This window comes from Saccopteryx bilineata, chromosome 3 (assembly GCF_036850765.1).
Source record: "Saccopteryx bilineata isolate mSacBil1 chromosome 3, mSacBil1_pri_phased_curated, whole genome shotgun sequence".
Classification (NCBI taxonomy): domain Eukaryota; kingdom Metazoa; phylum Chordata; class Mammalia; order Chiroptera; family Emballonuridae; genus Saccopteryx; species Saccopteryx bilineata.
In genome coordinates this window covers 208,349,175-208,363,965 of record NC_089492.1, presented here as the reverse complement: position 1 = coordinate 208,363,965, position 14,791 = coordinate 208,349,175, and the positions used below count along the sequence as shown (strand labels likewise).

Below are 14,791 nucleotides of genomic sequence, written 5' to 3'. Positions count from 1 at the left end.
TTACTATTTAAGTGTAAATAGCCGCATGTGGCCAGTGGCCAGTGTAGTCCAAGGCTGTTAGCCCCTAGAAAGTAAACATCACCTCTCCCTGCTTTCAAGGTCCCCTGGCTATGAAACAGAATAAAGGCTCCAATGCCGCTGTCGCATTGACTTTCAGCCACCAGTGCGTTCCATAGAAGACACCAGAGTGCCGAATGGAAGACCTCTGGGAGGCAGGACACCAGGAATGGGTCTGGGCTGACTTTGTGCAGGCATTCTTGTTGCTGAATGCCTTTGGGCAATTGTAGGTCTGACTTCTGAATTTTTCCACTTTTCCTGATCAGACTTTTCTAGATTCTAGCCTCTCTCTCCAGGCATCCTCATCCCTCCCCAAGGCCAGGGACCTGGCTTCTCAGGTCCACTAACTTCTCCGTTGTTGTCCGAGTTCAGTGGTCACTGTTTCAACAGAGATGAGCTGTGCCACCAACTTCCCAATTCTCATGGGGTACCTTTCAGTTTGAAAATCCCCTCATTCCAGGCCTTATTTTACCAGTTTCATTAGAGGCGTTGGACATGGGACCCAGGCTGAGGTTGGCAGGCGTGGGGCTTCTCTCGAGGCTGTTTTCGGACTTCCACTCCTGTCTACCTCCATTTCCTCTTTCTCCTGATTGCCTGTTGCCTGGGTTCCCACCGCTTGGCTTGCTTCCTGTCCAGGGCTGACCCGTGGGTCTTCCTGCTTGAGTCTAGGGAGCAGTTTTCTTCATTACAATATGTTTAAATAAAGGTCAAGTATAATGTTCCTGAAAGGCCATGAAATCATCATCTTGTGTTTCAGAATCAAATACAGAATCACCCTTTATTTTTTAATTTACCACCTCACCCATTGCAGGCCGACTGAATCTATCCGTTAGTGCCTCCTGCTGCTGACCACTGAGCTTCTGTAACAGACGTGCCAGGCTGCCTGGTCTTTCCGTCGTGGTGCAAGCAGGAGGTGTTAGGCAAATGCTGGTTGAATGCATGGATAGAGTTACCCAGTTAACCACTGGTATAATGCCAGGTCTTAAAGAAGTAGAAAATATGTCTTTTATTAAGGGCTATTAAACATGGGTTAATAGCCATGTTAGCACCGAATAAAAAGTAGATGGAATGCAACATGGAAAGTTAGTTTTTTATTAGTTGGAAGAGATATCTAAACTGTTTGGCTCAATTCAAACACTTTGCAAGTGGATAACAAAACTCTTTCTTCAATAAACAGCAGATGATAAAAATGACTTTTAAGTCTGTGTTGGGATCCATTCACCATGAAAGACAAGATATCAGGAAGGAGATAAAGGAAAAGAGACAAATGGGTGAAGTGGACTATGATACAGAGGGAACGATGTACCCACAGACATAATTGTAGTAACAAGTACTATTTGCTAGGGCCAGGCACTTTAATTATTTTTATACCCACATACAGTATTTCTCTCAACTACTCTTATTCTCATTTTACAGATGTAGAAATTGAGGCACGGATCAGTCAGGCTGTTACCTGGGTCAGTCAAGTAACAGCCTAAGGTCACACTGCGAGTAAGCAGCCTGCATGCATATGCGTATGTAAAACACACTCAGAGACAGCAGAGCTCTTTACTTATTTAACAATAGCCTGACCAGGGGGTGGTGCAGTGGATAGAGTGTTGGACTGGGATGCAGAGGACCCAAGTTCGAGACCCCGAGGTTGCCAGCTTGAGCATGGGCTCATCTGGTTTGAGCAAAGCTCACCAGCTTGGACACAAGGTCGCTGGCTCGAGCAAGGGGTTACTCAGTCTGCTGAAGGCCCACGGTCATGGCACATATGAGAAAGCAATCAATGAACAACTAAGGTCTCACAATGATTCCGAGATCAGGCGAGATCGGGCGCGTTCAAGGTGGTATGGCCGTAGACAGGTCTCGCAATGAAAAACTGATGATTGATGCTTCTCATCTCTCTCCGTCCCTGTCTATCCCTCTCTCTGACTCTCTCTCTGTCTCTGTAAAAAACAAAAACAAACAAAAAACAATAGAGTGTGGATGAAAAATGGGCTACATACTGAACCTGACAAGCTCAGGGGAGGCCTGCACAGTGGGCCTTACAAACCCAGAGGGCAAAAGTAACCACACAAGGTGCTCTGACTATAAAAATTCTTATAATTAAGAATTAAGAACCTGTAGGTTCCTTGACAAAGGTCAGTCTTTACCTTTGAAATTGTCTATTGTCTTTGTGCAACTCAGATAACATACCTTTGAAATGTCAGGGTAATTTTCTTTTCTAGACCCCTCAAGGCACAACTGCCAGCACCAGAGCACGAGACGAGACTGTGTTGCTATCTTGGTGCCACATACCGTGTCTCTGGGCTGTGAATGTTAACTGTCCAGGACCCACCAATGTAAAAGAACTAAGAGTCTGTTTTGCATTTTATGTAATTGTGGAGATTGCCCCACTCTGTTTACTCCTGCCCCCCTGCTCTGTCACCAGTGGGTTTCATGTCACCCCCTTCCATCTCTTCCTTTGATTGTAATGTATAGAATAAGTTGCAAAACTGCCATTCTCTGGAGCATTTTCTCAAACCATTGAGATTTTGCTTTCTGGAAATTGCCATCAGTTTGGCTCAAATAAACTCTTCTAGGACTTTTTCTTAGGCTGGACTTTCATTGACAAGAAAAACTAGTTGCCTAGCCTGAGGTGATGCAGTGGATAGAGCAGCAACCTCGAATACTGAGGTCGCTGGTTCAAAACCCTGGCTTGCCCGGTCAGGGTACATACCTCAAGCAAGCAATGAACAACTAAAGTGAAGCAACTATGAGTTGATACTTCTCACTACTCACCCCTTTTCTCTCTGTAAAATCAATACATTTTTTAAAAAATCTTTAAAAAGAAAAAGAAACTAGTAACCCTAGGCACTAGATGAATCATGCCACCTGGTGCTCCAGGAGGACGAGAGAGAGACCCGTGCACACACAGGCACAGAGAGAATCATGGCCATGGAGTAACGTTGTTAGCTGTGAGCTTGCAGGGCAAGGTGACCCCAGAGTTTCAAACGTATTTAGTGACATACTGTGAATTGGGGCTTCAATGCCAGCATGTGTGTCTCAGGCTGGAGGAAATGCAACGGAGGCTGTTCTAACCCAATGCAGTCAACTCCGCGGTCCTGATTTCCAGACAGATGGAAAGGGATTCCAGTCTATGCTGGCTGCCACCAGTGATGGCGACTGCTCTATGGCCCCATTCATATTAGTCCCGTGGTCTGTGAGGTTGGCCCTTATAGCTCAGGATGAGAAAAGGGAGGATTATTGGCAGATACAAACAAGACACTATTTTATTAGAGTCTGACCTTACAGGGACATCCAGCTAGTCCACTGCTCAGTCTTTGTCTGCATCCCCATTCACTCTCAGGCCTCTTGACCAGAGCCACAGACACTCCATTCTCAGCTCCTCCTTCCTTTCTTTGTTCTGACACCCCTGTTGTCTTCCTAGATCCAGCATACATCTCATGTTTCTGTCCCTCCCACTCCCCAGTACGGGGCCTCAGTGGAAGTGGCCCAGGGCTTCCTTGAGGAAGGGGCCCCCCAGTGTGTTGGGGGTACCTGGGGTCTCCTTGGACCTCTCATGGCCTAAGGTAGGAGGAGACACATGTACTTGGCCTCAGGCAGGCCCCTTCATGCCTCTAGGTCTAGACGTGCCTGTCCTGGGGCATTTGTCATTTTTGACCCTCTCTGAGGCCCTGCCTGGGTCCTGCTGTAGTCAGCCTGGTGGGGGTGGTCCCTGCTGAAATTGGCAAGCAAACTGTCTGAGCTGTCCGCACGTCTCAGGGCAAGAACAGCAAACGGTGCAAAACCAGTTCTTTTCCAAACTGGTTTGGTTTAATTTCCCCCTAGTCCTGTTGCCCCTGGGCCTGACCACTGATCTCCTCCCTCTCAGACACAGCACGATGGCCATTGGCATTGCAGTGGACCTCCTGGGCTGCACTGGCACTTTGGAGGACCGAGCAGCCACCCTCAATAGGATCATCCAGGTGGCGGTGGAACTGAAAGACTCCATGGGGGACCTCTATTCTTTCTCAGCCATCATGAAAGCCCTGGAAATGCCGCAGGTAAATTTCCGCATGCTTTGTGCAACCCTGCGGGCCTGGGTGTACTTCACCATTCTGCAAAGTGGTCTACAAGCCTGTGCTTAACAATCCAGATGATTTTAGTCAATGTCAAAGGTAAATTAAATCTTAGTGAAAGTTGCTTTAATTGGGGGCAACCAAGAGTAGTGTCCTAAGTATTTTGGCTGTTTTCTAAAACCATGGGTAATTGCCGACTGCCCACACTTTCTTTGATGTACAATCAGAATAGTCATCCTGAAGAACAGTGTTAGTGTTCCTGAGGAAGCTATTACGATGACATGTCTGACGCAAGTGGGTCGTATAAGAAACACACTGCTTCCGTCTGAGTCACCAGGTGTGCAGGCAGTTTAGGGTGATGACTGGGAAAGTTCCCCTTTGGGGAACTTATCTCTGAAAATCCCTAATGTGGTCTATCTCAAAGAATGTTCCTCAGATTACCTAAAACACCCTTTCTTATTCATAAACGCAAATTTCTGGACCCCCTGCCATATAACCCCTTAATTAGAATTTCTGAAATTGGACACTTTGAATTTATCTGCTTTGATAGGCTTTGTGTAGGATGAGTGTCAAAACTGAAAATCTGTATTTGAAATCAAATGGACCTAATAGAGGAAAATGGTCCGGCGGTTTTGATTGCTCAGATCCGGCTTTCCCATTTCTATGGGCTTTCATCACAGTCCTACAAGCCCAATCTGCAAATAGTAACAGAAAACTACCTGCCATCTAGCCTGGCTCTTTCATAGCCACAGACTGTCTTGGAAATCGTATGAGGTACTCACTGAAAATCCAGCGTGGCCACTGGGGAAGACAGCTACAGTCGCATGTCCTGTAGAGCATGTTGGGAACAGTTTCCTTGTATATATTAAAGCAACCTCACCTTAAAAACAAGATGCTGGCCTGACCAGGCTGTGGCACAGTGGATAGAGCGTTGGACTGGGACATAGAGGACCCAGGTTTGAGACCTTGAAGTTGCAGGCTTGAGCATGGGCTCGCCTGCTTGAGCGGGGGGTTGCTGGCTTGAGTGTGGGATCATAGACATAACCATATGGTTGCTAGCTTGAGACCAAAGGTTGCTGGCTTGAAGCCCAACATCACTGGCTTGAGCCCAAGGTTGTTGGCTTGAGCAAGGGGTCACTCACTCTGCTGTAGTCCCCCTCCCGTGAAGGCACATATGAGAACACAATCAATGAACTAAGGAGCTGCAATGAAGAATTGATGCTTCTCATCTCTCTCCCTTCCTGTCTGTCTGGCCCTATCTGTCCCCCCTCTCTCTCTGTGTCTCTTGTCAAAAAAACAAAAACAAAGAAACCCAAGATGGTGAACAATTTTTAGTTCATTCACCAGAAAAATTGGGGGGGGGGTGTCAATTCCAATTATAATATAATATTCCAAGAGTTGACATCTTTAGATGCACTGGAATTTGGTACAGTGGTATTGGAAATAAGCAAATTCAGCCATATTTCATGATATACTGACTTCTGTAATATCAGGAGTGCTCAGTTTTCATTCAGATGTTTTTAATTTGCACCAGATTTATTTCCTCTTAGGCAAACCTACATATGATTTGGAGGGCTGAGCTGTGTGTGTAGCCCCCTGGCCCAGTGCTCCCTCAGAGGGTGGCAAAGGGAATGTTCTGTGTGTTTTGTGGCATTACGTGGCATTTGTGGCTGTTCATGACATCAAACTCAGCGGTGAGGGACTTACCCCAGAGCACACTAGCATGTTTGTAGGCAGCTGCCTCCCCTCCGGCGGCCTCTGAGGCTTCCTCTGGAGCACCTCTGCAAGGAGACGTGCAGCCCTCTGGCTAGTCAGGCCCAGCAGGGAGTCAGGGCACTGCAGGGAGGGAAGTGGGAGGCCAGGGAGAACCCAGGAATCGTGTTGTTTCTGTGTGTCACCATCCAAACCTGCCCTATACTACAGCCACATGGGCCACTTTCTCTTCTCAGCTTCAGTGTCAAGAGCATCTGGGATATGGGCTTCGCTGAGAGACAAGGGCGTCTTTGAGGGCCAAGGAAGAGAAGGGGAATGTGAGGAGAGAGGGCGCCATGGTGGGTGGCCAGGGGAAGACCAGCCCACATCCTTTACTTCCCAGCAAGTCCGCTGGTGCCAAGCCCTTCTCCCCTTGTACTTGGAACACACAGGAGCTCTAGAGGCCAATGAAATGGGTCGCAGCCCTGCCATTGCCCCGCTCTGAAACCTTGAGCAAGTTACCTAATCTCTTCTGTTTTCTGATCTGTAAAATGAGGCGAACTACCTGCTTTGTAGGGTATACTGAGGATTAAATGAAATTCCTCAAATACCCGAGTTGGCTCTCATTCCCTAAATATCAGTTCCCTTCCTCGTTTCATGTAGAAAACTCCAGACACTTAGGCTTGCTGGTGGGGGACCATTTACTGTAGGGCAGTCAGTGTGTTGGTGTTGACCACATTATGCCAAAAGAAATGTAAAGGAATGAGGAGTGGCATCATATGGCCAGGGCAATCTTCCGTGTGTCCCAGATTTACTTCTTATGAGTACCATCAAAATGCTGTACCTCACATTCCTACCTCTGCTCATCTGTATAACCTCTATGGAAGACAGCTGGCGACTCCTTTCCAAACTTAAAATACACGTACTCTTTGACCCAGTAGTTTCACTTCTGCAAATTTATCCTCCAAATATTTTTACACATTTGCAAAATCTGCATAAGGTAATTTTGTAATAGAAAAACATGTTGAAAACCCTTATCTATAAGACACTGATTAAACTGTGGTTTATCCACCAAATGGGACATTATGCAGAAGTTTAACAGAATAAGGCTGTTCTATATGTACTTATATGAAATGATTTCCAAGCAAGGAAAAAACAAAACATGTAGCATGACATACATTTATTTTTCAAGTGGGGTGAATACACACACACGCACACACACCCACTTGAGAGGTGTTATTCCTGGGTGGACCATTAAATTAGCAATGCAGACTAAGGGGGGTAAACTTTTCCCTGTATATTCCTTTCAACTGCTTTGACATTTTTTTACCATGTGCATCTATTATCTATTCCAAAACTTAAGCAAAAAGGTTATTTTTAAAAAGGTCCTTTTCCCAAATGATGATCCCTTTCTTTCTTCCAGATTACAAGGTTAGAAAAAACGTGGACCGCCCTGCGGCACCAGTATACCCAAACTGCCATCCTCTATGAGAAACAGCTGAAGCCATTCAGCAAAACCCTGCACGAGGGCAAAGGTGAGCGCAGGGTTGGCGAGGCAGGCCTGGTGGCCAGCCCATTACTGTCTCTAAGGCCAGTAGGTTGTATCTGTTCTGGTCTGATTGAAGCCCTTGGTAGCGCACAGTGGGAGACTTGAACTTATCTGTAGGACGGTTGCTGCATCAGTCAGGGTTTTTATCAGATGACAGCATGGCATGTAGGAGGTCTGCAATTGCTATAAAAGACACAGGCTGGCCCTGGCCAGTTGGCTCAGTGGTACAGCGTTGGCCTGGCGTGCAGGAGTCCCGGGTTCGATTCCTGGCCAGGGTGCACAGGAGAAGCGCCCATCTGCTTCTCCACCCTTCCCCCTCTCCTTCCTCTCTGTCTCTTCCCCTCCCACAGCTGAGGCTCCATTGGAGCAAAGTTGGCCTGGGCGCTGAGGATGGCTCCATGGCCTCTGCCTCGGGTGCTAGAATGGCTCTGGTCACAATGGAGCAACGCCCCAGATGGGCAGAGCATCGCCCCCTGGTGGGCGTGCCGGGTGGATCCCGGTCAGGCGCATGAGGGAGTCTGTCTGACTGACTCCCTGTTTCCAGCTTCGTAAAAATGCAAAAAAAAAAAAAAAAAGACACAGGCTACCAGTCATGTTATTCTGTCTTTAATTTTTTTTTTATAAATAAGGTATAATCGATATAACATATTATTTCAGGTGTAATGATCTGACATTTGTATAATGCAAAATGATCACCATGGCAAATAGTTAGCATCCATCACCATACAGTTACCAAAAAGAACTTTTTGTGATGAGAACTTTCAAGATCTACCCTCCTAGCTTTTAAATATGCCATCCCGTAATACTTATAGTCACCTCGCTGTATATTGCATTCCATGACTTACTCATTTTATAACTGGAAATGTGTGCCTTTGACCCCCTTCACCCACTGCATCCACCCTCCACCTCAGGCAACTACCAAACTGTTCTCTGTATCCATGAGCTCAGGGCTTTGGGAGTTTGTTTTTCTGGATTCCAAATATAAGTGAGAGCATATGTGACTGTCTGACCTACTTCACTTAGTATAATGCCCTCAAAGTCCATACATGTCACAAGCAGCCAGATATCATTCTTTCTTATGGTTAATAATATTCCATTGTGTGTATATGCCTCACATTCTTCACCCGTTCATCTAGTGATAGACACTTAGGTTGTTTCCATGTTGGCTATTGCAAACAGTGCTGCAACAAACTGTGCATACAGATCTTTTGGAGCTCATATTTTTGTTTCTTTGGATAAATACCCAGAAGTAGAATTTCTGGATAATATGGCTGTTCTATCTTTGATTTTTTGAGGAAACTCTCACATACTAGTTTTCCACAGTGGCTGCACCAATTTGCATTCCTACCAACAGTACAAAAGGTTCCCTTTTCTCCACTTCCTTACCAACACATTTCTTTTTTTATAATAGCCATTCCAACAAGTATGAAGTGGTATCTCTTGTGGTTTTAACTGGACTTTCCCTGATGATTAATGATTTTGAGCATCTATTCATGTATGAGTTGATCAGTCTTTTTCTTGGAAAAATGTCTGTTCGGGTCCTCTGCTCACTTTTTAATCAGATTGGTTTATTTCCCCCTATTGAGTTCTGTGTGTTCTTTATACACAGGGGTGGGTGGGTAAAAGTAGGCTTACAGTTGTGAATATGTGAAACACAGAGTTTATTCTTGTATTATTATTTGTTATTGTATTATTTTTCATATGAACAACAGTAAACCTACTTTGTCTACGCCTGTATTTTGGATATTAATCCTTTATCAGATATGATTTGCAAATATTTCCTCATTCTGTAGATTGACTTTTCATTTTGTTGATGGTCTCCTTTGCTGTGCAGACATTTTTAATCTGATGTAGTCCCACTTGTTAATTTTTGCTTTTGTTGCCTTTGCTTTTGGTATCAGGTCCAAAAAGATCATCACCAAGACCAATGTCAAGGATTTTTGTGTGTGTGTGTGGTGACAGAGATAGAGTCAGAGAGTGGGACAGATAGGGCCAGACAGACAGGAAGGGAGAGAGATGAGAAGCATCAATTCTTCATTGCAGCACCTTAGTTGTTCATTGATTGCTTTCCATATGTGCCTTGACCAGGGGACTACAGCAGACCCAGTGACCCCTTGCTGGAGCCAGCAAACTTGGGCTCAAGCCGGCAAGCCTTGCTCAAGCCAGATGAGCCCGCGCTCAAACTGGCAACCTCGGGGTTTTGAACCTGGGTCCTCCGCGTCCCAGTCCGACCCTCTATCCACTGTGCCACCTCCTGGTCAGGCTAGACCAGCGGTCCTCAACCTGTGGGTTGCGACCCCAGCAGGGTCGCCTAAAGCCATCGGAAAATACATAATGCATATCAGGTATTTACATTCCGAATCATAACTGTAGCAAAATTACAGTTATGAAGTAGCCACCAAAATTATTTTTTGGTTTGGGGTCACTGCAACATGAGGAACTGTACTGTGGGGTCACAGCATTAGAAAGATTGAGAACCACTGGGCTAGACCACTGTCAAGGAACTTTTACTGCCTGTGTTTTCTTCTAGATTTAGGTCTTACATTTAAGTCTTTAATCCATTTTTAAAGACTTGTGTATGGTATAATACAGTGGTCAAGTTTTCCCAACACCACTTATTGAAGACTTATCCTTTCCCTATTGTATGAATATTGGCTCTTTTGCTGTAAATTAATTGGCTATCTCTGAGTGGATAGCCATTCTCTATATCAGTGGTTCTCAAAGTGTGCGCCAGGGTGCACTGGTGCACCCTAGAAGATTTCTAGGTGCGCCCTGTGGTATTCCAGAGAAATATGTGCCTGTGAAGGACCAAAAAACCAACAGAGTTTTTGGAGTTTAGATTTTGGGGGATAGGTGTGAGTAATTGGCTGTAAGCTGACAGTCTGCCCAACCACCCACCTTACTTGCCTGATTAGGTTGCAAAAGGCTGTTAAGCTGTGGTGCTGGATTGTTTACACTACCCCCCATGTTCCCTGGAAAGACTGGAGGCAAGTTTCTTCTATCCTTTGTTTGGTGTAAAGTTAAGATGATATGTATGGTTGGGGTTTTCTGCACTCAACACAAGAGTAAAAAGAGAGGAATTCTTCAATGTATTGTTGAGGAAATGAGAATTTGCCTTTCAAATACATGCCCAAACATTGAAGAAATCTCTAGGACACAGCAGGCTCATGTTTCTCATAAAAACAAGAATGAAAAAACTTAACACATTTGTGCTGGGACCTGCCAAATTTACTAAATCTTACTAAGAATGTATCTCTCTATATAAAAAGATAACCTTTTTGTTGTTTCTTTATTTTTTAACCCCTATTTTTTACAAATTCTAAAAAGCATAACTCAAAAATGTAACATAAAAATGTTTTTTAATGTCAGAATAAATTTAATTTTGTTGTATTTATTTCACTTAATTACCATAAAAGCACACTTGGACTTTTTTATTTTTTTTTTTTATTTTTCTGAAGTTGGAAATGGGGAGGCAGACAGATGACCCACCTGGCACACCCACCAGGGGGTGATGCTCTGTTGCAACTAGAGCCATCCTAGCACCTGAGGCAGAGGCCATGGAGCCATCCTCAGCGCCTGGGCCAACTTTGCTCCAACGGAGCCTTGGCTGCAGGAGGGAAAGAGAGAGACAGAGAGGAAGGAGAGGGGGAGGGGTGGAGAAGCAGATGGGCGCTTCTCCTGTGTACCCTGGCTGGGAATCGAACTCAGGACTCCTGCATGCCAGGCCGACGCTCTACCGCTGAGCCAACCGGCCAGGGCTTTTTTTCTTTAATATTTGACTTAATTATTATAACATATTTTTCAGAAATTTGTATATAGTGAGCCTACAATTATTTGTAGGATTTTAAATGCGTCCCAACTTCAAAAAGTTTGAGAACCACTGCTCTATATGTTTGTTTTTATGCCACTACCATATTGTTTTCCTTACTAGAGCTTTGGAATGCAGTGTGAAATCTGGTAGCATGATCCTTCCACCTTTCTTCTTCTTTCTTGATTGCTCTGGGCAGCTCCATGGAGAATGCCTGCACTTTTCCGCTCCCCCATCTCTCCCCTGGGGCATTCACCTTCGCTCCTCCACCCCCTCCATGCTCCAAGGTCCCTTCTTTTGCTGTAACTTGTTTCCTGAGCCCATTTCTTCTACAGCTCACTTCTTCTACTTCTGTGACTTTCTAAACAAACTTTCTAATTTAAAAAAAGAAAAATCGCTTCTGCTATTTGGTGTATTCTGTGGTTCCATACACATTTTAGGTTTGTTCTACTGCTGTGAAAAGAGGCATTTTGTAAGGATTGTATTGAATCTGTACTTTGCTTTGGGTAATAGACATTTTAGCAATATTATGTCTATGAGCACATGATCCCCGTAAGAGCCCTTTCTCAGATCATGATAGCCTTGTCAGTCTCAAGGACTTGAGCCCATTGTTTTGTTTTGTTTTGTTGTTGTTGTTTTAGAGGGAGAGAGCAGAGAGGGATAGATAGGGAGGCATAGATAGGGACAGACAGACAGACAGGAATGGAAAGAGATGAGAAGCATCAATCATCAGTTTTTCATTGTGGCACCTTAGTTGTTCATTGATTGCTTTCTCATATGTGCCTTGACTGTGGGCCTTCAGCAGACCGAGTAACCTGTTGCTCGAGCCAGCGACCTTGGGTCCAAGCTGGTGAGCTTTGCTCAAACCAGATGAGCCCGTGCTCAAGCTGGCGACCTCGGGGTCTTGAACCTGGGTCCTCTGCATCCCAGTCTGACGCTCTATCCACTGCACCACTGCCTGGATAGGCAAGCCCATTGGTTTTTAATGCTAGATGTTTGGGGGCTTCCATTTGGGGGTCTTAGAAGTTGAGGTACCCAATGTGGGATACAAACCCATTGCACCTCAGGTAGAAGCTCCAGGTTTTGAGCTCCCTGCAGACAGTAGGTCGCTGCATGAGGCTTAGGGTTTATGAAAGATTGTGCCCCAGTCTTCTATGTGGACCTCTCATTGGCCTGATTTGTAAGAGTTGCGCAAACAGCTTTTAGGTTTTTTCAGAGAAAGCTGCTCTATATTTAGCTGCAGATCTGATGCGTCCATGGGAGGAGGTGGGCCTAGGAGTCTCCCACATCATCATATTAAACCAGAATTCTCTGTGCTTAACTTTGAAAAAAAATGATAGGAAACACTTTACCCCTTGCTTTTCAGAGTCCACATGTGTTCTCCCAAACAATATTTCAGTCCCACTGCTGATGCCTTTTGTGACGTTAATGGAACGACAGGCTGTCACTTTTGAAGGAACTGACATGTGGGAAAAATACGATGAAAGCTGTGAGATTACAATGAACCATTTGTCAACAGCCCGACTCATGGCAGAGGCTGCAGACAGTTACCGGGTAAATGCCGAGAAGATCCTGGAAGGTGAGAGCTGTTCTTTGTGACTGCTATCTACATGTATGGTAATTAGACGCAATAAAAGAGCCTCGACACTGTCAATTAGAAAAAGACCAAGTAGGAAAGAATGAGCCATGGGAATTCTGTTTCCTATATGGTTGATCATTACTTCCTCTTAATTCCTAAATGACTTTAAGGATCCTGTTTCTCTCTCCTCCTTGTATTCTGTTGGGTCATTGGTATAGCGTAAACAGAGAGAAAAGGTCAAGACAGAATTGGTCAGTTTGCCTGCTAACAGTGCCTCTAATAATTCTATTAGAAAACATGACGGGCCAACATGAAGAGCTAGAGTTTTGACCTCATTTATCAGCACACCTGTTTCTTCTCAGTCACACTGAGAAGTGAGCTCCCCTGCTGTTAGCATCAAAGGGTCCAACACAAGCAAAGGCACCTAAAGAGCTTAGGGAAAAGTATAAAACACAAGTACTGGGTTTGGATTGGAGTTCATCATGTCTTAAGGAATGGCCAACCAGGCTGGAGAAGGAAGTGGATATAGGCAGGAAGGCCTTCCATGTAGGACTGTGGCTGAGGAAGAGTCAGTGAAAGGTTTTAAACACGGAGGATGTCATTACCTGGTCAGATTTATGTTTTAAATCTGGCATCTATGTGGAGGAAGGCTGGAGGGCTGAGGGCTTATAAGCAAAAAGACCATTTAGGAAGCAAATGCAAGAACAAGGGCTTTACTAAGGCAAGCTATCAGGGATGACTATTTTCTCTTCCTCACTATAATTTTTTAAATTCTTCAAGGGCCTGGTGTTTGATACACAAGAACTATATAGGGTGGGACAGGCCTATTATTTCACCCTAAAACAAAGCTGTTTAGAACCAGAATTTAAGACGAAACAATTTGCACTGTGTCTGCTGTTAAGTGTAAGCATATTTACGTTTCATTTTTACTCCTCAGATGGTTACCCAAGGGTAGAGTGTAGAACTCAAAACAATAAAAATACACAATTCACCAGCTATTAGAGTACCTGCTTATTCAAAGTCAGCAAATAAATGTATTACATTGGATGTTGCCTAAGCCAAAAGTGTGCTTTAAGCCAGTGCACTGGTGCTGGTCCACGCAAGAATTAACCACCCTAATGTTATATAAACCACCCTCATTATATAAATCTTCATACAACATCAGGGTGGTTAACTCTTGAGACTGGGATGAAATTTCTGGCAGGACTGGCCCCAGTCTGTGGACTGGTGGTTGAAAACCACTGCTTTAAGCTGTTCTACAGCCAATTACTTTTATAGAGCTGGTTCCCATTGCTGGAAGTGACTGTGAACCCAGTAAAGGTAGAGATTTGTTCACCATCATATCCCTGCACCCAGCCCAGGGTGGGGGCTCAAAGAATATTAACTGAATTAATGGATGTTGCCATTGGCCTCTGGTTGGTTATACAGTGGTCCCTCATCTGTTGCGGGGGTTAGGTTCCAGAGCCCCCCCCCCCCCCCCCCGTGATAGGCAAAAATCCGCGAAGTAGCAACTTTATATTTATTTTATTATTTATATATTTTTTTAAGGCTTTATAAACTCTCCCCACACTCTTATAAACCTTCCCCACACTGTTACTAACATTTTCCACACTTATTTTGCTTATTTTACTGCAAAAACAATTAAAATAATATATAAAATACCTATACACTGCAAAATCTCGCGATATAGTGAAAAATCCACAGTACAAAATTAGATATATACAATTTAAAAATCCATGATACAGTGAGACCGCAAAAAGTGAACCACAGTATGGCGAGGGACAACTGTATGTCAAAGATAATCTGGCATCACAGGGAAGGATGGACCGAAAGCCTATTATCTTCTCAGCTACCAAGGTCCTGTGATCTAGATGGTGGGAGCATATTTAATGACAACTCAGACAACAATCAAGGATGAGAACTATATGCTTGTATGATTTTGGCGAGATGTTCCCCCCTCACTGACAAAATGGACTGAGCATACTTGGCCTTAAGAAGACCAGATCATGCTCTTTTGTAGAAGACAAGAGAGAATTGAGAAACAGACCCACACATATGGT

General features: G+C 44.5%; 1 protein-coding gene across 6 annotated transcripts in view; it reads left to right on the top strand.

The window, feature by feature from the left end:
- BCAR3 (BCAR3 adaptor protein, NSP family member) overlaps window positions 1–14,791 on the top strand; it is a 125,664-nt gene that overhangs the window by 107,682 nt on the left and 3,191 nt on the right. For all 6 annotated transcript variants that reach the window (XM_066268697.1, XM_066268694.1, XM_066268695.1 and 3 more), the window contains 3 exons: window positions 3,917–4,088; window positions 7,219–7,330; window positions 12,519–12,731. In XM_066268697.1, coding sequence (XP_066124794.1) covers window positions 3,917–4,088; window positions 7,219–7,330; window positions 12,519–12,731 — 497 coding nt within the window. The remainder of the gene's footprint in view (window positions 1–3,916; window positions 4,089–7,218; window positions 7,331–12,518; window positions 12,732–14,791) is intronic.